Source organism: Vulpes lagopus, chromosome 19, assembly GCF_018345385.1.
Source record: "Vulpes lagopus strain Blue_001 chromosome 19, ASM1834538v1, whole genome shotgun sequence".
In the NCBI taxonomy this organism is placed as follows: Eukaryota; Metazoa; Chordata; class Mammalia; order Carnivora; family Canidae; genus Vulpes; species Vulpes lagopus.
In genome coordinates this window covers 7,777,211-7,801,355 of record NC_054842.1, presented here as the reverse complement: position 1 = coordinate 7,801,355, position 24,145 = coordinate 7,777,211, and the positions used below count along the sequence as shown (strand labels likewise).

The following is a 24,145-nucleotide window of genomic DNA, read 5'->3' as shown; positions in this document are numbered from 1 at the left end:
GATGCTACATTTCAGTTTGAAGTTAGTGAAAATAAAGACTGTCTTACTATTCAAGTTCACAGACTCCATGAACTCAATGCCCAGATCACTAAGGGGCTATGGATCCAGGGTGGAACATCTGTCCTGTGGGAAATGGAGGGAGACGGGCTGGTTTAATGACAGGAAGGAGAGGCTAAGCTGGGGGAGAGAGGAAAGACGAAAATGTCATTTCTGGAAGGTGTATAATAAAGTGTTTGCAACTGCTCTGGATTTCCTTCACCTTGATTCCAATGCCCCTGGACTGACAATGAGCCGTCTTTAAAACTGATGGACCTGGGGAGGCTAGCCAAAGAGGTGCATATGAGAACCTTCTCCTTCTTGGCATAGAAGGTTAATCTGTTTGAGTTCTTCCACACCAGGAAAAAGAAACAAGCAAAAATTTTAAAATTCATTTTTCATTTTTTTCTCGAAGAAACAACTGTCAGGTGAAACAATGGTATTTACCTCTTGTTCAAATTTCATTTTCGCAGAAAATATTCTATAAAGGAGCCCATTGCTCCTGGTGAGGAAGCCTGATTACTCCACCTGAGTATCCACGTACTAAGGACTCCGGCTGCTTTTGGTTCCCCACCAGTCAGGAGCTTTCCAGTAAAAGCCATCTCTCATGGGGGCACCCCTTCTCCTTTTATCCCTTGTGTCTGCAGAGCCCTCTTTAAAAACAAAGTCCCAGGGACGAAGCCACCAGAAGTAATCCTAAAGATACAAGAGCTTGGGAGTGCCTGGGTGGCTCAGTTGGCTGAGTTTCTGACTCTTGGTTTCAGCTCAGGTCACCGTCTCAGGATCGTGAGATCAAGCCCAGTATCAGGCTCTGCGCTCACTACGGAGTTTACTTGAGATTCTCTCTCTCCCTCTGCCCCTCCTCCTGTTCACGTGTTTGCTCTCTCTTGAATGGATGAGTGAATGAATGACACAAAATCCCACTCACCACCTGAAAGGACCTCTTACACATCACTACAGGCCTGGTTTTAAAAATCCAAAAACCTCTCTAATTCCAAGAGGGCAGATAAAAAGTCCATTGGCAACTATTTCCCCCCAGTGATACCTAATAAATACATTGGATTTAGTTTCCTCTCAAAACTCACATTCCTAAAAAAGAATCAGACTGCCTGGCCAGGAGATCCAAGAAGGAACAAATAGGATGCGAAGCCTAAGACGTATAGCCTCTCAGGTTGGCTTCCCTGGAAGCAATCTCTGAATGGGGATTCAGGTGGTTTAGAAAGGGATGTCATGAGGAGCAAGGAGCCATGGAAGGCGGATGGGGCAGGCAAGGAGCTGAGCAAGACTGTGGCCTTGGATGGAGTCGCCTGATTCACATAGAGCACAAACTGCAGCACAGAATTACCTACACTTGAGAAAAGGGGACTAGTTTCTGTGTCTCCCAAATGAGCCAGCCAGTCATTGGCCGAGAGTTGCCCCAGGGTGGGTGTAACCTCCCAGGCAATGTGACTCCCAGAAGGCAAGGGCCATTCTCCAGGCCAGAGGAGGGGCAGCCGTGGGCCCTGAGTAGCCAACACTTAATGACAGCTGGGAACTGGCATCTGCAAAGTAAAAAGGATCTGGGTGTGGTACCAAAAGCATCCACCCAGCCTCATCGTGTTTGGGTCAAGATCACCTGGCATGGAGTCAGAAAAGCAGGATCATAAAATCTAGAAGTTCTTTACATAATACCTCCCTTCTCATGGCAATTGCCATGAACCGTGACTTATGAGCAGTCCACCTTATACCCAAGTCTGTCACCTTTGGCCCTGCAGGTGGGGGTCAGTGACCACTGGGGACAAAGCAAAAGGATCATCCCTTCTCAACAACAGCTACTTGGGTTTTTCATTGGTGGAGAGCACAAGGGTCGATTTCTGATTTCCTGGAGGTCCCATCAGGTGGCTCAGAACAAACTGGGAAAAGATGCTCACAACAGGGCATGGGCAAGACAGCAAGAAAAGTATGTGTGGGGAAAGACTTACTTCAGAAAACAAAACAACTGCCTGTCCTTGGAATTTAGCTTTTCTTACAGAAATAAAAGTCTGCTTCAGGATGGGTGAGGCTAGTAACAGTGGCAAGAGACCATTGACCCCGCCGCAGAATAAACTGCCAAAAATCTTAGCAAAGAAGTAGCCCGTCTGTTCTGCACTTGAGAAGTGAGGGATCTAGTTGCTACCTTCTCTCATAGCTCCTTTTCTTGGTTTAAATGTCCAGGGAGAAGGAAAGTAACAGCCGTATCATTTGGACCTTGCTGGAAAGATGCTTACACATAAAACCTCCAATGGTTGGCTGTATTTGGAAGCCAAGGAAAATATTACCAAATAAAATTTTATTAGGTACACCCTTGAGGTAGACCAAGACTTCCCAGGTTGCTTAGGAGGGAGGTAGCCTACAGGCAAGTGCTGTCCCAGTGGCTTCTGTGGTTGCCACGGTTACTCGGTTACCCCGCAGCCCTGCCTTCAACATTCCTTTAGGGATTCCCCAAACTCTTACCATCCAGATGGAAAATCCCTGTGTCTGCTGAGCAGGGGGAGGACTATCCCTGAAATCCAGTACTTGTTGGGATAGATTTCTGCTGTTCCTATGTGTGGGTGGGGGAGGGGGGCAGAGGAAGCTGAAAAAATGAAGTAACCTCCCCTCCATGTTTTCAATCTGTCCAACAAGGAAACATGGTCAATTCCTCAGGTGGTGGCCCACTCTCCTCAACCTCACACCTGAGGCTGGTAGGCTATTTAGGAAGCTACCAATCAGATCTGCCCTGAGATAGGCAGGAAGTTCCTAAAGTCATCTCCACTGGTTAGCGGCACAGTAGAGTGGGTGTCAGAGACAGGCCAGGTTCCCCAAGCTGCCATGGCTAAAGACACAGGCCATGGGTCTAATGGCTAGGACACTGGACTCAGACTCAGGAACCTACCAGCAGGTGTTTTTCCTGCCACTGCCATTTAACTTTCTTTTTGACTTCAGAAAAGTGACTCCAATTCCGGCCTATCAGCTTCCCCTTCTGCACCTGAAATGCTATGGTTTCCAGTATGTACGTGCCAATCACCAACCGTGAAGGACCTGTGAGCTGGACTTGTTTCTACCCAACCTGAGTTACTCTGAAGGACAACAGAGAGGGCATCTCAGAGCCATACAGTCACCCTCTGTGCTCATCCCCAGACCGGGCTGGAGCCAGGGCTCCAAAAAAACACAGCTGCTTAGCCCTGCTCCACTCAGGTCCCTCCCAGGACAATGGAGGAGCCAGAAGTCTTACCCTCTTTGCCCAGGGTGTGCTGTGAACACATCTCTTACCTATCTTTCCCACTGCCCTCAGGAAAATGAGAACAAAGCTCCTAGTCCTGTACTAGGCTCATGGGTTTGCTCTAAAACCAAATGCTCTTCATATTTGCTAGAGAAGGGACAAAGGATTAAGATACAAACAAATGCAATAGGAAATAAAGTTTTTTTTAAAAGATTTTATTCATTTAATTCATGAGAGAGAGAGAGAGAGAGAGAGGCAGAAACACAGGCAGAGGGAGAAGTAGGCTCCATGCAAGGAGCCTGATGCAGGACTCGATCCTGGGACTCCAGGATCACACCCTGGGCCAAAGGCAGGCACCAAACCACTAAGCCACCCAGGGATCCCCAGGAAATAATGTTACCATAGTAATGGAGAATGTTGGGTATTTGGCAAACCATGGAAAGATAGTATTCTCAGAAAGCTAAAGGGAAGAAATCTTAGAGTCAAAAGGTTCTAACACACTTGTTAGAAATTCCGGAATAAATTCATCAATTGAGATTCTTTGAGAAAGTGGGTGTAGCAGACATAATCCATGCCCTTGCCCCCCTCCTTGGATGGTGCCAAACGCTCTTGCCGACCTCCAGCTGCCAGTGTTTGCATCTTTGTATCCAAGGGTCTCTTTCTAGAACCAGACAAAGCTGTCACAGGCTGGGGGTGCCAGGGATTAACTGTCCCTACCCTCCCAACTCCAGAGCAGCCCTCAACCCATGACCAAGAGTCAAACACTCCAGCCCCTCTGATGGAGTAATTGTGAAAAGAATGTTTTCCACCATGCCTTAGGGTTTTCTTGCAGGGTGTAGCTGCAGCCACTGTGGTAGGTTGGCATGATGAACTGACTACTGGCCTCTCTCCACGGGCATCCTTTGTCATGTGACATCACATCCCCTCCCATCAGGAAGTAGAGTTTACTTCCCCACCCCTTGAATCCTGTTGGCCCTGTTGGCTTTGCTCTGGCCAACAGAATGGGACAATGAAACTAACCCTTACAAGTCTTCGTGCATTGCTGTTCTGGATTTTGGATCCCTGCCACACCATAAGTGTAAGTGTGGACCAGCTGGCCAGAGTATGAGAGACCATGTGGAGGCCAGTGGAGGAACCCCAGCCACCAAAAACCAATCATCACAAACAGAGGCAACTGGCCAACCTGAACTTGACTGCAGATCCATGAGGGAGTCCAGGAGACCCGAAGATCCAAACGGCTGAACCCACCCTAAACAGCTGACCCACAGAATCAAGAGATAAATAAATAGGGTTTTTCCAAGGCATGAATTTTTGGGGTGACTTATTACACAGCAATAAGTAACTAATACACTAGAGTTGCACAGTGATGCAAGAGATTGTCCCTACTTGCCTTCATCAAGCCTGGTATATCCACAGCAAGTGCTCTGTTACTCTTTGTCAAATAAATGAATATACTAGCACTTTGTCACCTCCTGCCAGATGAGTAGAAGCTAGACACCCTGGAAGGTTACTATATGTTTCGATACCCTTCCCAGTGTGTGAGTGTTGCTTTGCTTACCTGACACTGCTGATTACCTTCCCAGGGGCCTAAATCCTACCCTCTGCCTGGCTAACTCCCAAAGAAGGACCACCCACATGTCTGTTTAACCTTGATGTGTTCCTGAAATGTGGAAGACACACCTGCTGCCTCCCATTAGGGAATCCACATCAGAGCAAAAGCAAAGACTTATTCTGAGAGAGGAGAGGATGAGCAATCCTTTGACTCATTCAAAAACTCCTATACACTGGAGCATTTCATTTTTCTTTCAAGAATACACCCTTGAAAAAACCATTCCTGTTTCCAGAGATTTTAGAAATAGCGACTACACAGCCCAATCAACAAACTTCTTTTGCATTTTTCTTCCAGATCTGGGACAGTGAAGGAAAAAACCTTCACTTCAGTGAAGTAAGTCAACCGGCTAATATTCTGACAAGGGCACAAGTTTTCCAGGTTCCTGATCAGCTCCCACTTGCCTTCCTTCATAAAAGTGACAACAACAATGATGGCAACTTTACATATGAGGAAACTGCTGATGTGCCCATCATAAGCTTGGGGTCAAATGTGGCCCTCAAAGGAGAGGAAAGTCCAACTTAGATGAGTTAAGAATGTGTGACTCGGGGATCCCTGGGTGGCTCAGCAGTTTAGCGCCTGCCTTCAGCCCAGGGCATGATCCTGGAGTCCCGGGATCGAGTTCCACGTCGGGCTCCCTGCATGGAGCCTGCTTCTCCCTCTGCCTGTGTCTCTGCATCTGTGTGTGTGTGTGTGTGTGTGTGTGTGTGTCATGAATAAATAAATAAAATCTAAAAAAAAAAAAAGAATGTGTGACTTGGGATGCCTGGGTGGCTCAGTGGTTGGGTGCCTGGCTTTGGCTCAGGGCATGATCCCCAGATCTGGGACTGAGTTCCACATCAGGCTCTTTGCAGGGAGCCTGCTTCTCCCTTTACCTATGTCTCTGCCTCTCTCTGTGTCTCTCATGAATAAATAAATAAAATCTTAAAAAAAAATGTGTGACTCACTGCAGACACCACCACTGACCCATCAGACAGGCAGCAAATGTCTCCAGGGGGAAGAGCAGAGCTTTACATGTCCAACAACACACAAGAGAGCATGAATGGGGATGGATGAAAGCCATCTTGATTCACAGATTTTTTAACCCACCCAGCTCCTTTCTGGATGGGACTTCTCACACAGAGGAGGACTTTTTCCCCAAGGTCCCCTGCCTCAGTACTTCGGGTTCAGAGCCAGCTGATATCAGACCCCCAACAGCAACTGAGGCTAGTGTTCAGGAGGAGAACCAAATGCAGGATTAGACATTCCTGGCTTTAAGGGCTTGAGTGTCTGTATCCTCCCCACTAAAAAGAGTATAATAATATTTACTTGTTAGTGTCATTGAGAGGATTAAATCAAATAATAATGCTAACTTTCATTTGCTGAGTGCCTATTATATGCCGAGCACTTTTAGAGACACTTAAATATGTTTTAATTCATTAGATACTTAGAATAACTTTATAAGGTGTTGCTATTATTTCTCTTGTTTTACAGATGAGGAAATGGGCACAGAGATGTTAAGCAACTTGCCCAAGGTTGCACAGCTGGTAAGACACTATGGTGTGTCTATGTATACCCATGACTCTCTAGGGTACCTAGTGCACAGTAGGTGTTCCTTAAATAGAGCTCTCTTCCCCTTTATCAAACAAGACTTTACTTCTACTGCATGATGTGCAGTTGATAATTCCAGTTTTGATAATATAAAAAATAGCCACTTTTGAGAAGAATAATTTTCAGGTTCTAAATAGCTCTTGGGTGCAGCAATCCTCCTCTTGAAGGCTGGTTTTTCATGGATGGAGCTACCTGTCTTCCAGCCAAAAATTATGGGAAATGCACCTGATCCCACACCTCCACTGTGATAATAGCACTGTTAAGACCACAAACATACAAGCATTATATGTGGCCACAAGATGGTTCTTCTAACTTCGTAAGTATTTTACTGTGTCTTTTCACTTCCCTTAAGCGTTCTTTCATTATTCAGGTTGGCTAGCCAGAAGGTACTGCAATGTTCCACTGGTCTCCTATGGGATGGATCAAAATATATACGTGTATTTTTAGATCAACTGCCATAGTCTACATTTCTTTTTATCTTAATCACATGTGCTGTAATCTTAGATACTGTAAGTATTCAGACAGACAAAACAAGACATGTTGCATCATTTCACAAATGGAGTTTTCAGTTCTGTTTAATAGAAACGATCTAAGCAGCTTCATCCCTGTTCCTGGACATTCTGGAAGAAGCGTGTTTTGGAAACAGGCTCAAGCCCGTTAAAGACGATGAACCTTTAACTAAAGACTTGATTGTTTTAAGAGACAACAGGCCTGCCAGAATTCCTGCTCTCTGGAGAGAAAAACCAAAACATCACTGAGTCCCCATCACAGATAGCATTTCCTGGCCTGATCCCTGGCCACTCTGGGGGACCCAATCACTCCCAGATGTCTTTCCCTCTGTCTTCTGCAGCCTCCTCAGTCTGGTGGGTACTTGGCCACTTCCAGCCATACCTTGTCCTTTGCTGTCTGCCCAGTCATCAGAGGGGTCTTCCTCTGTTATGCTTTGCTTCAACTTTTCAGTACAGTGAGTCACAGCTAATACAAGAGTGAGGTTCTACAGGCACTATGGAAGGCAAAAGTCGTGTCCAAAATGCCCTTCTGAAATCTCAGGGGAGGCACTGTGGTGAAGATCAATACAGCATGTCTCATAAGTCCGATGCTGCCAAGGGTACTCCTGCGCCAGGACAAAGGGGCTCTGTGGACCTGTGCCGGGGACTAGGAAATGAGGTGGGTGGGGAGGAGTTGATTCAAAACTCAAGCTTTCGCTGAGCGGAAGAGAGGAACAGATGACCCACACCATGTCACTCTCTCTCAGTCTTGCCACATCTCTCACTGTGTCCTCCTGACCCCCCTCCTTCATGCCAGACATCTGCAGATCTTTGTGGGCATCAGCCCTCCACACCTTCATGCCTCTGCTTACAGTTTCCATCTGCCCAGAAAACCCACATCCTCCCCCTCATGTCTCTTCATTCCTCATCCTGGAAGCTGCTCCCTAGCCCTATAACGACCCATCTACCTTTGTTCTAGCACTGACCAGGTGATGCCATGCCCATTGTGCATGCTGGGAGAGCAGGGCGCACACAGCGTTCATTTCTGCACCCTGGTGCCCAGTGTTTCCCTGACTTGAAAAATCAAGGGATATGCAACCCTCATCCTCCCCTCCCTGCCCCCGGGGCAATAATGAGTCAATACAGTTCAGTGACAACCAGAGCCACTCGGTTCTGGTTCTGACAACTGAGCCTTTGTGAACCACATTCACACCCTGGCTTCCACCAGCAGTTTACTGACTGTGCCTTCTCCTACTTGGTGACTAGCTCTACATGAAGGTCTGGGGAAATCCAGTATACCCAAAGCCACCATTTGATTTTTTATTTCTCCTCATTTAATTACCAATTAATGTTTCTCTGATGGCTCCCTTGGGGACAGCTATGGGTCCAAGATACAAAGAAGGTTTAATGGGGGATCCAGACAAAAGCCTATTTTGAGGGATGGGGGTGGGGGAAGGGAGGGCTCCTGGGAAATAACTCATGCTAAGGAGAGGCTCATAGCTTTCATCCAACGACACTGTTTCTGAGATTGAGAAAATATTCTTACCCAGTCTCTAGGTCTCATGCCTGAGTCAAGAATGTTGGAATTAGAAGAAAGGTTGAATCAGCCCTGAAAACTAAGGTATCAGGAAAAAGAGCATCTAAAAAAAAAAGGAAAAAGAGCAGTCCTCTTCCTTATGTAGTAATGTAGTAGAGCAGACTGCCATATAGGTCCCAATTCACCCTTCCCTTAACTTATGCCCTCTGCTGTGTGACTTTGCTGTGCCTCTCACTAAGGCGGCACAGAATATTTTCCTGTCCCCTGATTTTGGGGTCTGTCATATGACTTGCTGTGACCAATGGAATAAGGCTAAAGGCAGAATACACCAGGTCTGAACCTCGGCCTTAAGGGTTATTGCATGTTTTTGCTTGCCCTTTCCACTGTCACCAAGTCATGAGGGCATAGCATATGCCCATGCTAGCTGACTGGTTCCAGCAGGACAATGAAGATACATGAAGCAGAGCTAACTAAGTCACTTGAGCCTAGCCGAGATCAACTTATCCTCTGCTGAACCCCAGATGCTTGGGCAAGTCAGCCAAGATCCAGCTGAATCCAGCCTGGACCAGCCAACCCTCAGCCAACCTGCAGTCCATGAGAATAAATGACTGCTGTTTCAAGCCACAGAGTTTTGAGGTGCTTTGTTATGCAGCTGGCTATAGTGAGCTGATACATATGGGGGATCTGGATCCTGGCTGCCATACCAGTTCTCAAATTATCAATTACTGGGCCCATAAAGCAGAACTGGTTCTGATCCACAAATCCTGAGGGGCCAGGTAGGGGCAGCAGAGGCCATTTTAAGTACAAGGTGCCTTACCAACCATGAGCCTTGGAGTTTATATCTTAATACATGAAAAGTACAGTTGAACAGAGATAGATTTGACTGTGTCCATTAATGGGCAGAAAGAACATCAGAACTTCCCTAACCTAATATTTAACCTTGGAGCAGGTGTACATTTTCCCACCACACAAAGTTTTCTGATCCCAAACAAATTTCCAACATTCACAGTCTGCTTCAAGACAAAACAAATTCGTATATTTTTGTTTTATGTTACTTTTTCCCTAAAACACTTTTTGGAAGACCTATTTAAAGCTAAAAGTAATGACTTGATAATTTATGAACTTTTTAAGAACTGGTTTCTCTAATAACCCCAGCAAGTTCTTTTTAATGTTAAAAAATTCCAATGTCCACTTCATTTGTCTGAAGTAATCTTCTAAGGTTGGCAAAACATGTGCCACTTTAATCTACCACTTTTGTCCTAAGTAAAAGTAATGCTAATTAATATTTAAGTGGCAGGCACCTGGGTGGTTCAGTAGTTGAGCACCTGCTTTTGGCTCAGGTCGTGATCCCAGAGTCCTGGGATTGAGTACTGCATTGGGCTCCCTGCAGGGAGCCTGCTTCTCCCTCTGCCTGTGTCTCTGCCTCTCTCTCTGGGTCTCTCATGAGTAAATAAATAAAATCTTAAAAAAATAACATCTAAGTGTCATGGAGGAGTATTGGTGTGTGTGTGGTGGGGGGGGGGGGCAGTGTTACATCACCTTGTACCCAATAAATGAATATAAAAGAAAAAGAATCTTAGTATTACTTCCTTTGATGAATAGATTACTTATCAATGTAAGTGTTCCAGTGCAGTCACTGTTTACATTCCACCCATTCTCAACTCTCATGGTTACAAATAAAGGGCACAGCATGGCATTTTGGAAAACAACTATCAAAAGAAATGGTAATAAACCTACGGAGAGACTTTCTGGCCCCCAGGCTAAAACAATCTTTCAGAAGGAACTGTCTTGAAAGGAAACCATTCTCTAAAATGTAGTCAAATGATTTAGGACCAGCACCTAGATCCTACAAAACATCTAGAATAAAAGGCTGGCAGAGAGGAAACAGAAGGCCTCTGTGTGGTTTACCTTTGCCTGGGGGACTCTCATACTGTGGGAGGAAAGCCTGAAACAATAGAGACTGTCTGTTCCCTCTAATCAGGACCACTAGTCCCTCTCCTTCACCCCCTCCCACTGCCATAGAAACCTTCACCTGTTGTGAAAGCAGATGCCATTGTTAAGTGCGTGTGCGTGGTGGTGGTGGGAGAAATTAAAAGAATCTTTTATAATAGTCAAATCATATGAACGGTCTCAATTAAATACTGGCAATTTCTTACGGTTCAATCTAATACAATGTGTAGGTATAAAATACCCCCCCTCCATCACACAAATCAGAAATATGGGCTAAACCGTAAGATATGTAGAACTGTGAATGAAACAAAAAGCAGATTATCCCCTGCAGATGACAGGCGTTGTTAACATGATCACAGGGGCACTGGGAGGCTCAGTCGGTTAAGCGGCTGCCTTTGGCTCAGGTCATGATCTCCAGGTCCTGGGATGGAGCCCCGCGTCAGGCTCCCTGCTTGGCGGTGGGGAGTCTGCTTGTCCCCCTGCACCCATACTCATGCACAGCATGTACACGCTCTTTCTAGCTTGTTCTCTCTCACATAAATAAAATCTTTTTAAAAATTAATGTATGATACATACACATCTTTTTAAGCTACAAAATACTGTTGCAACCTACCAACTCTAGTTATCCTCTTTGTGGGGCTGAGGTGGGGGGAATCTGCACACTCAAGCTTTAGGGTCATGACAAACGCGCCCCCTGGAAGGAGGTGGCAGGAGTGCTGACTTACCTGGAGAGCAACAGCTGACCTTGGAGCTGCAGGTCGGCGGCACAGTCCTCTGAACGGCAGTTCCTCTCAAAGACCGTCTGTTGGGGACAGACAACGGGAAGGACAGGATTTAATGGCAAAGGTGTAAATACCAGCCAACAACTTTCTTCCAAATCAGCAAGCGGTAACTCTTCCTGGGAACCTTCAAGGCCTCCCCTCCCATGAAGCCAGCCCCCCAACAAGGTGAGGGCTCCTCCTCAGGCTCCAAGGAAACCCAGGGCAGAGGGGGCCTGGACTGCAGAGCGCATTCCTTATCGGGTTCCTTTCTCAGTCTACCGAAGTGCTTCTTGAAGTATGTTCCTCAAGAAGGGTACACGGCAGGTGTCCTTTCCACGTTTGAGAAGATCCTTAAATGCTCTCCAATGTGAGTGAATAATCCAGTTGCATAAAGAATTCTTAGATTATAGTGTGGTCATTGTCTTCTGTTTGCTCTCTTGGGGAGGCAGAAAATCTCTGTGTGAGATGGGTTCGGCTCGAGCGATGGGATATTATTATAATGTTTAGTGCCAAAGAGAAACGTCAAAGGCAATGAGGCGAGTAAGCTGAGGACACCACACCCGGGCTGAGGGGACTCTTTCCTACATCTGGGGGGTGGGGAGGCATAGCCTCTAACCCAGATTGGGCCTCGATGGCCAAAGCTCCTGCTTAGCTTCAGGGCCTAACCCTCTGTGCGCCAAACCCGCTCTGTCCATGGGCCTTGTGCAGCGTGCTGAGCCAGGTCTATCTGTGGAGGTTGGCAGGGGAATCGGGAGCAGCATTTTGGGAGGAGTTACAGTTTTCCCCTGTGGTCCACAGCAGGCTGCCAGTCCCTCCCTCATATTGGTCTGGAGCCCTCTGACATGTCTCATCTACGGACAGCAGGCTCCCGGTGTTCCAGACTCACAGACACTCCTCACTACTGTCAAGAGGCTTTGATCATTTTGGATTTTGGAGAGAAGAGCCTGTTGTCATTTTTTCATTGTAAGTCATTCACTATTGAACGTCTCTTCTGTCACTGCTCATGTTTGTGGGTTTTTCCCCACCACAGAACACAGTTCCAAGTGATCTGCTCCCCTCCCACCGGGTCCATCCAGGCGCTCTCAGAGTGCCAGCACGGACTCCGGTGAACTTGCTGGCCCACGGACAGTCTAGACCTACCAGACGGAGTAATTGTGCCTATGGAAATTCATATTCCTGTGTCACATTTCCAAAAGAATAAAGTGCCCCAGCCAACATTCCCGGCCTTGATTGTGGCAGGGGCAAAACTCATGGAAGGCTTGGGCAAAACAAAGGAAATTCCCAAGTCCTTTTGGACACTACTGGGAGCAAGGGAGACAGCCAGATTTCCAGACTTCCAGATAAGACGTTTGTGCTTGATTTGCCGTCTTGAGCAAGGAGAGAACAGGAGCAAGTGGATGTGGACTGCACGGATATCTCAGGCAAGAGCAGCAGGCTCTGGAGGGTAGGAATGAGGGCAAAGCACTAAAAGCGGCTTCACCTTTGAGACTGAAGCCTGAAGGTCCCTTCATGGGGACTGTCATGCCCTGACCGAGGCTTTGCACCTAACCTTGTTGTAATTTCACATTTTTCTTCCAGCAAACTTTCCACCCATTATCTAAGCTTCAGGTCTCACAATACCCAGCCCTGCCCATGCTGACAAGGCTCCTCCTTGCACATCTTTCCAGTTTCACAGGTGAGAGGGACAAGGTGAGTTCCCCACTGTGGGACATGTGGTGGGAAGCAGGTGAGAAGTTATGGAAAGGACGTGACCTAAGTCCTCCTATGGCACACAATCTGGCAAGACCTGGCCCCTTCCCTCCTTACCTCTGTCCCTTTGCCTCTCTTGTGCCAGCCACCCCTCAGACTGGCCTCCCATTTTCCCATAGGACAAGCAGGGCCTCCACCACAGCTGGTACCCAGCTCCTCCACCTGGTTCACCCAGGGCATGTCCTCTCATCCTTCCATGAGCAAATCAAAACCATGTCTCTGAGCCCCCTCCACCCATGAGCTCAGGCTTCATTGTAGTTCTTCTAGTTCTGGGTACTTTCTGCAGCTACTGCTCCTCTGGGTTTAAAACTAACTGATTTTTATCATTATTGGTTTCCTGTTTATCTCCCCTGCTAATATTATGCCTCCACAAAGATAGGGACTGTATTGGTCTTTTTAAAAAAATATTTTATTTATGTATTCATGAGAGACACAGAAAGAGAGGCAGAGACACAGCCAAAGGAAGAAGCAGGCTCTCTGTGGGGAGTCTGATACAGGACTTGATTCTAGGACCCAGGAATCATGACCTGAGCCCAAGGCCGATGCTCAACCACTGAGCATCCCAGGTACCCCAGGATATATTGGCCTTGTTCACCATTGTGCCTGTCCCTGGAGCCTGGCATGTTGAAGTTTCCTGGTCAACACTGGAAGACCGTGTGGTGCTCTGAAAGATGAGGTGACCCTGAAATAGAGAGTCCCATGGTGGCCGCTCCAATCCAGGCCAATGCTAATAATCAATGCTCAAGCTGTAGCAACCATCCCTTAGCGACATGTGAGTGTAGAGCCCCCTACGAAGGGTCTGTTGCTTTGTAAAAATTCATTGTCTTTGGTCTGCCCTCCTCTTGTACTCTGCTATTTCCTATCCCTGGAACTGACTCACATCTTCCAGGGCTGCTAAATTTCCATCCAACAAAGGCAAACACTGAGTCCACCATTTATATATCTTGATGTACACACACGGGGATACATATATGTACACACACACACGTGTTATGTGAGTGCTTATACTCACCAGCTAAAACTAAGCATGACCTATTCCGAGAAGATAAAACACCAGCTTACAAATTAGCCCAGGACTCAATTTCCACAGTTATAAAATGAAAATCAGCCATGGCTTTAGGCAAAGATCCTTCCAAGCTGCGAATGCAGTTGTCTTAGAGGTAGAGTAGCAAGACAGAGGAAATCAAGAGACTTGCCTCATGTACTGGGGAGGCTGAAGTTGAAACTCAGAGTTCCTGTGCTTTGGACCTGGATTTGTCTCTCTGGGCAAATGACCATTTTGTTTCCTGAGGAACTGAAAAGCATCCCTCTGGGGCAGAAGGTAGGCAGACTGAGGCCTCAGAAAGCCAGCTGACAACAGAGTTTCCAGGAGCAAGTAAAGACTACTTCTCTTTTACTAAGTACAAAGAGTACAGGTTCCCTATGAAGCCAATGGGCCAAACTCCCAACTTTCCTCTTAGGAACAACCCTGAGCGCCAACCAGAGCCTCTACGAAATTCCTCCACCCGCTTTTGCCCCTGTCTCCCTAGTCTTCTGGGCAAAGGCAAGCCTGGCCGTCCGAATCTGACAAATCCCCCACCAGCTTGGAAGCATTCTCTCCTACTGCCCTCCAGCCTCCACCTTCTGGTTGCCAAAGCCCCATCCATTTCTTTACCCAGAAGAAAACTTTCTGGAAAATGGAAACAGATCTGAGAAGCCACCATCTCTTAATTCCTCTCTGGTTAAAGGAGGTAAACCCTTTCTCTCAGGAGAAAACTGTTTCTTGCCTCAGTCTTCAGAGACTTGCGGACTGGACTCCCAGCGGCCTCCTCAGCCTCACAGACTAAATTTCCATGTTGGCTCCTTCCTCACCCTGGTCTTCACCCAGGTTTTCCTGGAGAATAGTTTTCTTTTTAAAATCCTTTATCCAGCTTCTCCCAAAATCCTTACTCTGCTTCTTTTAAAACAGGATTGGCAGACTTTTTCTATAAAGGGCATCTAGTAAATACTTTTGGCTTTGTGGCTATATGGTGTCTGTCACAACGAGTGGTGTGAAAGTGGCCATATGCAATATGTAGAGACAAAGGCATGGCCACATCTCAGTAAAACATTATTTATAAGAACAGGCAACAGGCCAGATTTGGCCTGCAGGCTGTAGTTTATGGACTCCTGTTCTAGAATATTTGGCTATTGGTTTCCTCGTTCTCTTCAGGCCAGGGGAAAAAAGAAAAAAAACCAACAATGAATCCAGCTCAAGTTACATTTTTCTCTGAGCCAGAGTACAGAGGCTGGAGCTGGCCGTGCTTTCTTCCCAACGCAGTGGCCACCAAGGCCAAGGCAGCCTTGGGGATGTGTGGCTTGGGGCTGGCAGCTCAATGACTGTTCTGGCCAAGGTTGACTTTAGAGAGGAAGTTGTCTAGGGACTCAAGCCTTGGGGTGCCCATTTCTCATATTCAAATCTGCATTGGAAAAAATCTTCCTTCCTGATCTAATAGGAAGTAGGTTTCTTCACCTATTCTAGCTGCATGTTCATAGGAGGGTCAATTTCTTGGACTTGGTGATATTTGCATATATATATATTAAAAAAAACACAAACCAACAATGAATCCAGCTCAAGTTACATTTTTCTCTGAGCCAGAGTACAGAGGCTGGATTATACATATATATATATATATATATATATATATATATATATATATATATAAACACATATATATAATCAATGACATAGATTAGATTCTATTTACAGGGTTGCTGTGGCAACCATATCCATGCTGAGGCCTGAGAAAATAGCACAAGTGGATTGAATGGGAATACATGATTTTCAAATCCCACCCCAAGGGGACCCAACAAGAAGGCTATTTTTAAGCTAACATGAGTGAGGCATTTCCTGATGGGCAATGTGACTTACCAGAGGGTCTCTGCCTGGATGACAGGAAGTATATTTCTAAACTGCTGTTCCTCCTACAGTCCCATAGAAGCTCCCAGAGGCTCTGGCCATATGTAAATAATGTCTGCAACCCCCAGCACCTAGTACAGTGTTAAAAAATTGTATAAATGCCATGACCAGAGTGTAAAAGGTTTCTCCTTCTAATTCTGTTTCAACAGACTCTTTTTTTCAGAATCCAACACTGTCTTTAATGTGAGCTCAGGGTGGTCCTGAGATTTTCTTTGTTTAGCCCCATGCCCAAATGAAGAAAGGAAATGTCTCGTTGCCCAGTATTTAAAATCAGGTCATACAGATAGAGTTCCTTTCTTTTCTTTCTTTCTTTCTTTCTTTCTTTCTTTCTTTCTTTCTTTCTTTCTTTCTCTTTCTTTCTTTCTTTCTTTCTTTCTTTTTTTTTAGAGTTCCTTTCTAAAAAGTATCATGTCCAAAGAAATAAATGAAAGACAAATACTTTGTAAGACTAAAGTGGAGACATTCCTCCTATACCAGGGTCTGTACAAATTATCCTTTTTTGATTTTGAAAGCATGGGAATAAAAACAGTCCCATTGGTCTTCCTCTAAACACAAACACAGAACCAATTTTGCCTCATGTCCTTATGGAGAAATTGGAAGTGACAAGTTCTGTTTGGGGCATCCTTGGGTTTACTCCATGGCCCTGCAGTTCATAGCATAGTCCCCTCTGCCTAAAGACAGCCTTCCCCATGATCCAGTTGAACCCCCATGAAAAAGTGAGAGCTGAGACAGCCCCTCTGGAACTGCACCTGGCCTCTGGACTCACCTGGATTCCAGGACTGCCTGGGATTGGCTGGCCTTTTACAGGCCACATTTCACATCCCCTTACAACCTTTGCCTTTTAATATCAGCCATAAACTTGCTCCTAGAGACCTTCTGCCTCAAGGGTCAGAAATGCTCTCCCACGATTTTTGCCCTGGAATCTTCTGTGTTCTACACTTCATTTATTTTTTTTGAACAGTTACTACTAATTAGTCACAAGAGGCAGAAAACAGAACCAGCAATAAAGATGCTGGGCCTGTCAGAGAAAAGGAAGAATATGCTAGCTGTATTTATAAAAGCTGCAGAGCCAGATGGAATCAGGCAACTGGGAGACAGATCCCCTCAAACTGGAGAGGCTGCCAGCAAGACCCCTCCCCATGCACCCACAGAGCCTCACCTCAATGGGGCTCCAGGTATAACCTCAAGCACCAAGTGCCTGGCCTCGGACTTCCTCAATCATCTCAGAGGAGAACAAAAGAGAAGTTGATGTTCCTTCCCTAGCCAGAGACTGTCCTCTGGAGTTGAGCCCTCATTTGTTTATATAAATACTCTATGGGCTCACGGACAAGGTTTTCTATAAGGCAGGACGAAAGAAAGAAAACTCAATGGGCCTGAAGATTTGGGGGCAAAACCACGATCTTTTTCTTACAGAGGGTTGTGGAGGATCGGAACAACTCTTTCCATAAGTTGCAGAGATAAAGCACTAAAGAAGAAAGTGTGCAGGCTGTGCAGGTCACTGCTGGGTACAGCCCAGCCTTTGGGAGATGGGAGTCCCCTCTCCTTTTGGGGTTAACCATGGTGGAGAAGCTAGGAACATAGGGATGTAACCAGACTTCTGGGGTCAGTGAGAAGGCTAAACTACACATGCTTGAAGCTAAATGTCTTTCACACGTGTTTCACCATGACCGTGGTGCCCTTTCTGAAAAGATTACCCAGAAGCTGATGCCAAGCCGCTGATGCTTATAAAAGTGGAGGTAATCTGGTTGGACTAGGGATGGGAGTAGAAACTTCTTCCTCTCACTCCCCTCCTACCCTGCCGGGCCAAAGTGCTTCCCTGAATCCAGGTGCCTAATCTGCCCCTCCTCCCCCAGACTGGATGGTCCATGAAACCTCTCTGGCCCTGGTGTCTGCAGTGACATGCTCTCTCTTCCATTCTCCCGACCACTCAGCTTTGCACTGTTCCCTAGACGTTTTATATATGATAATGAAAATAAACTTTCAGCCTGGCATTTTAAGGCAGCTGGGCACCTCACTGGGGAAACCATTACCTCATGTCCAGGCTGAACAAACAGTGAGTTCTCATGGGCTTGGGCTATATTTCCACACATCCAGGCACTGAGAGGTCTAGGGTCGGGGGACAGATGGTGACGATTTCCAGCACAATGGAGACCCAAAGGCTATGATTTCAACATAATTCAAAATTAACAGTAGAGTAAAACAGCTCACTTTTCACTTGAAAGATGACAGGGTGAGTGTTCTCAACACAGGTAATGCCTATTCTTTCACTGAGCATATCTCCTCCAGCTTGTTTTTTGGAAAGGACATTTACACGTGCACAAACGTACGACGGTTGTTAGGTGAATCACTCTAAATCACACACCATGCTCTCCTGTCTGGGAGGAATTCCCAGAGAGTTCATAAAGCACATTTTTAAAAAATTATACAGCCTTACTGAATCTGTCAGTGGAGAAATTCTGATACGATGTCCAACCTTTGTGGGAAGCCCTAGCTTTGTGTTCTTTCAGAAGGGCTGTCACCCGAGATAGATTTACTGAGCATCCACTAAGGCAAGGCACTGTGTCAGCTACGAGGGATCAACAGAAAATGAGAAAAAATTGATCCCTGTCCTCTTGAGCCTCCATTCAAGTGAGGAAGACAGAAAAGCAATTAGACAAATAATAATAGATTGTGACAGGTTTCATGAAGGAATCAAATAGATAAGTAAGTCAAGGTATACAGGTGGTTGGAGAATGGTTCTTTGAGGAGGTGGTATGTAAGCTGAGACCTGAAGAATAAAGAATTGGCTGTGAGAAAGAGCTTTCTAGAAGAGGTATCAGCATGTGCAAAGGGCCTGAGGCTGAAGAGGGTTTGAGTTTGAGAGTGGTTGGCATGCAGTTTGTAGCTAGCACCCAATAATCCTGGAGAGGTCAGGGCCCCATTGTGCAGGGTCTGTGGGCCTTAACAAGAGTCTATATGTTCTTCTAAGGGCAGAGGGAAGCTGGGGGAAAGGGGGTAGGTAGGCATTATAAAGAGAAATGACCTGGTGGCCTGGACTACAGTGGTGGCAGGAGAGAGGGAGTATAGAGGCAAGGATTCATGCATCAGTCCAGCTTGTGCTGGAGAGCCAGCTCTCGGGTTCTGGTAGTGTAGATCATCCCCATACCATCCCTCTAGCACAAGGGAATCTCTGGGCCTCACAGGCAAGGACCAGTGCTGAAGATCACGAGAGGTCCATATGAATAACCAGCCAGAGCCCTTAGTGTCACTGCTTCCTACCCAGGGAACTGACACATGGGCCAGCTGAGATTAGACACACGCTCTGCAGAAGGGAATCAGCTTCAGTGGAGCATCTGCTTCCTCTAGTCCCACTTAGACATTCCTGTGGTTTGCCCTATTCTTTCCTCACCACAGTGCTGTGAAGCTGCCTTGTCACCTCCACTCACGGGGGTGGAGACAGAGGCTTCCAGAGGTTAGGTGACTTGCCCTTCCCAGGAAAGGAAGAGCAGAATCTAATGCTGTCTCACCATTTCAATGCTCCTCATGTGTTATTTCACAGAATCCCACAATCTCCCCCAGGTAGGCAGAGCAGACAAAGGTACCCCAAGTGACAGATGATAAGCGGGGCTCTTAGCAGGTAAATGCCCCATGCCACTGGGTGAGTACATTCTGCTCTGGCCTGGGACCCTGATCTTACTTCAAAGACTGTACTCCTCCAGAGAAGCCAGGGGAAGAAAGAAGCCCTGGAGTTCTCTGGGGTATGGAGCACATTCCTTTTCTACTGCTGCAGTAATAAGTTAGCACAAATTGAGCAGCTTACAACACGACAAATTTATCATCTCACAGGGCTTGGCTGGTTTCTCTGCTCTGGGTTTCACAAAGCTGAACTCAAGGTGTCAAGGGTTTGGCCCTTCTCTGGAGGCTCTGGAGGAGAATCTGCTTCTAGGCTTACTCAGGCTGTTGGCACAATTCAGCTCCCCATGGTTGTAGGACTGAGGCCCCAGTTTCCTTGCAGATGCTCACTGGGAGCCTTTCTCAGCCCCTGAAGGTTTCCTATGTTCTTTGTCAAATTGCACCTCTATCATTAAAACCAGCAACAGTCAGTCAAGTCCTTCTCATGCTTCAAATCTCTGACTCCTTCTTTTGCATCTCCCTGACCTTGTTCTGCTGCCTCTAGCTGGAGAAAGATGGGGCCCACCTGGATTATCCAGGCAACTCCCCCTATTTTAGAACCCATGACCTTAATCATCCCTGAAAAGTATCCTTTGCCATGTAGTTTATTGTATCCACAGGTTCTAGGAATTAGGGTAATGGATATGGGGGTCAGGGGCATTCTGTCTACATGGTGCAAGTCCAGCCCCAGTCAGGTCTTTGGCAGCCTCCTGAGGAAGCGTGAGAGCAATTAGAGTTTTCAAAGCTCTACTCTGTGTATAGGGTTTGAAGACAAGAGCTTCTGTCACAGCCACTGGTATGCTCACCTGACGGGGAAAGACAAGGGCTCCTCAGGTGATAAGTTCAGTGCCAGCCTTCCTTCTTTTCCAGCACACAGGCCAAATGGGGCTTTGCAGGATTCCTTCATTCAGCTCTATACTGTTTCAACAGCTGAGACCAAGTAGGAACTAACGATAAGTCAACTCTCTGGGTCTTTCACACTGAACTTCTGAGAGAACTCACGTGGCAAGGCCTTCCTGGCACTGCTGTGAGAGCTGCCAAGGGCCTCACCAGGCCCAGGCAGACCAGTCTCCCCAAGGCACGTCTCTGACCTCCTTGTACTCAAAAAGATATAATGGTTTCCTGTCCCCAACAGAATCAAGTCCAGCTCCATGGCTGGTGAACAAGGTCCTAGTCTTCATGGCCCCTCCCCCTCTCCTGACACCAGATATTCAGCCACATGGAAGACCATTAGGTTCCATCAGTCCTTCCTCCTTGGTTAGCCTGTCAAACCCCTCTAACCCCAGGTGTCCAAATCCTACTTTGTCCTTGACTCCAGCCCATTCTCCCCTTTCTCCACAGAACACCTTCTCCTCCGTTGGAAGTGGAACACACACACACTAATCCGAATCTCACTATCTTCTCTGTACACATTATTCCTGTACTGTAAGCCTATTGAAAGCAAGCAATGGTTTATCTTTTTTATCAAGGTCTTACATGGAGTAGGCACTCAATGACTGAATTGCTTTTGGATTTATTACAGTCCTTTTAAATACTCTTCTGGCTAAGGGATAAAACAAGTTGCTTTTTGTTGTTGTTGTTGCTTATTTTTGTACTGAATATCTCCTGAGGAGAGGCAGGTCTCTACTCTGCTTACATTTTTAAGGAGAAGTGTGTGCTCATCAGGCTGAGAATCCTGCAGAGTGCCTAGAATCTCAGGTGGTTCTCAGCACTGGTGGCAACTGCACTCTGCACTCACACAGCCTAGTACTTATCCTATGGCCCACATTCTACCAATACTGTTCTTTACCCAGCAGAGGGGAGGCTTGGCCTCCTACCTGTCCCACTTGCTGCAAAGAACTGCAGATCCCTCAGGATGCCTGTACTCACATGCTCTAGTCCTTGCCTCCATGTTATACATACTGTGCAGCTATTCCACCTGAACACAACTACCCATGAGGGCAGGCCACATCTCCAATGGATCACCAGAACTTGGTTCATCCCACTGCACAATCCTGTGTACCAACATGGGCTGGGTGCCTTTTAGTTGAAGAGACTACAGTATATAAATACTAATGTTATCTGGCAATGTGACTTGAAGAGTTCCAATGAGGTTATTTCTTCCTATGAAAGAGGTTAGATGCTCCTTGGGGAATGGTCATAAATACATGGGCTGAATTTTAGCTCAGTGTGATGGAGTGGGCTTAGCTCTCAGAATCTTTCTCCTCAAACTTAGCTAACATCTGGAAGACACATGGAGTATGATCATTAAATTAGCGCCCCCCCCCTCCCACTTAATCAGGAAAAGGAGAAAAGCAAGGATCACTTTTCCCAGAATATTTTTGAGACTCCTAGACAATCTTCCCAATCTAAGAACAATATTTTTCTTTCATTTTAATTTCAATCAAAGAATCACATGGTTAAAAAAAAAACAATGACCCCCTGCCACACATCTCTTTATACTGAGTCCTGCTCTCCAGGAGCAACCACTATTACCCATGTCCACATATGTTTCTTTTGATGATTAATCACATTTTGACATCTTATGGAATTTCTGCCACAAGGTACAAGAATTTCCCTCCCCTCCACCTTCCTAATTCTGACGGGCAAATCATTAGTCTTAGCTTCTCTCCTGCAGCAGTTCTCAAACATCAGCTGCATGAGAATCACCTGGTCAGCTTGTTAAAAGACAGACTGTTGGGGCCTACTCCATGAATTTTTGATTCAGTGGGTCTGGGTGGGGCCCAAGAATTTTCATTTCTTACAAGATCCCAAAAGAGGCTGACATGGCTGGTTCAGCAACCACAACTTAAGAAGTAGTCCTCCACTGAAAACCTCTGCAATTTTAAGTAGTAAATAGCTATTTCTTGTTTCACTAAGTTTTGCAATATATTTTGACTCAACAATTTAAAAGATATTAAGACAATTTTGGTTGTCCTATTTTTTACCTCTATATTTAGTCAAATTTAATGATATTTGCATTTTATTCCATAACTGAAAACCAATAAATAATTCTAATGTTATTATGGCTACACGATTATTGATCACAGTAGAACCAAAACAAGTATCACGATTACAAATCCTCTTCTATAGGTGAAAACTCCTAGAACACTCAACTTCCACTTAAGGGAGAATATGTATCAAAGTCTTCTCTTCCTTATACTCTTTTACTTGCTTAAAATCACATGATATTTTGTTTTATGTTTGTTTAAACCATGATAATTGACCATATTTCTATTTTTCTAAGAGTTTTTGATTGCCTTTATTTTTTTGTTAGAGAAGAAATATATTTCATCTACACTGTATCCTAAAGTTTTGCTACTTTCTGTTTTTCTGCCTATTGCTGGCTTCAGTCCTCCTGAAGTCCATTGATCCCCTTTTCTAAATTGGTTAATTATTTTTTTAAAATTTGCTATTACCCTTTTGTGTTGTTGGAGTGCATTTCAAGTTATTCCCTTAAAAGAGTTCCTAGAGAGGTAAACTATGTGACCCTTGCTTGTCTGAAAAATGATTGTATTTTGACCTCATACTTGAGTGTTAAGCTAAGTATAAAATTCTAGTTTCAAATCACCTTCTCTCAGAACTCTGAAGTCTTTATTTCACCATATTCTGGCTTCTAATATTGCTAATCAGGAGTCTGATGGTCTACTTAGTATGACTCTAATTCTGTTGTAAGCTGACATATATCCCTCACTACCACCATCCATCCTGTATTCTCTGTCCTGGAAGCATTTAGAATTTTCCTTAAATGTTAGAAGCAGAGACACTGCAAAATGATGAATCTAGGACATTTTTGGTTTCTCCTGCTTGTAGTTGGTAAATTAAAAAATAAGAGGTTACCCTTTACCTCTGGGAAATTTTTTCTATTGTCTTTCATAACTTTTTAAATTTTCTCTGTTTACTTTTCCTGGTATTCCTATTAGTTGAATATAGGACCTTGTAAATTGATTTTTAGTTGTCTTTTCTATTTGTCTTTTAACTCTGATTATTTGAGGATTTCTTACCATCATCTTCTTATCCTATTAAATTTTTGTCTCTGCAGCCATATCGTTAATTTTTAAGAACCCTTTTCTTGGGGCACCTGGGTAGCTCAGTTGGTTAAGCATCTGCCTTCAGCTCAGGTCATCCTGGCATCCTGGGACTGAGCCATGCATCGGGCTCCCTGCTTCCTCTGTTCCTCACCCCACTCATACTCTCTTGTTTTCTCTCTCTCTTTGAAATAAATAAATAAAATATTAAAAAGAACTTTCTTTTTTCCTGTTACTTCCCTGCAAAAAGAAATAGAATTCAAACCATTTCCTAATGGACAGAATGCATTCTTAAATCTCCTATGTTTATTATGTACAGTTTAAGGTAGTTTTTTTTTAATTTTTATTTATGATAGTCACACACAGAGAGAGAGAGAGAGGCAGGGACACAGGCAGAGGGAGAAGCAGGCTCCATGCACCGGGAGCCCGATGTGGGACTCGATCCCGGGTCTCCAGGATCGTGCTCTGGGCCAAAGGCAGGTGCCAAACTGCTGCGCCACCCAGGGATCCCCTTTAAGGTAGTTTTTAAATGTATATAATGTCTTCTATTCCCTGGATAATTTATTTTCTTATAAGTCAGTTATTCTGTTGTTTATTTTGTTTCTTTCT

At 45.5% G+C, this 24,145-nt stretch overlaps 1 protein-coding gene across 2 annotated transcripts in view; it reads right to left on the bottom strand.

Annotated features, from left to right (window-relative positions):
• The window catches only part of ITGA9 (integrin subunit alpha 9), a 337,293-nt gene that overhangs the window by 138,131 nt on the left and 175,017 nt on the right, over positions 1 to 24,145 (bottom strand). For both annotated transcript variants that reach the window (XM_041733738.1, XM_041733739.1), the window contains exon 17: positions 11,156 to 11,232. In XM_041733738.1, coding sequence (XP_041589672.1) covers positions 11,156 to 11,232 — 77 coding nt within the window. The remainder of the gene's footprint in view (positions 1 to 11,155; positions 11,233 to 24,145) is intronic.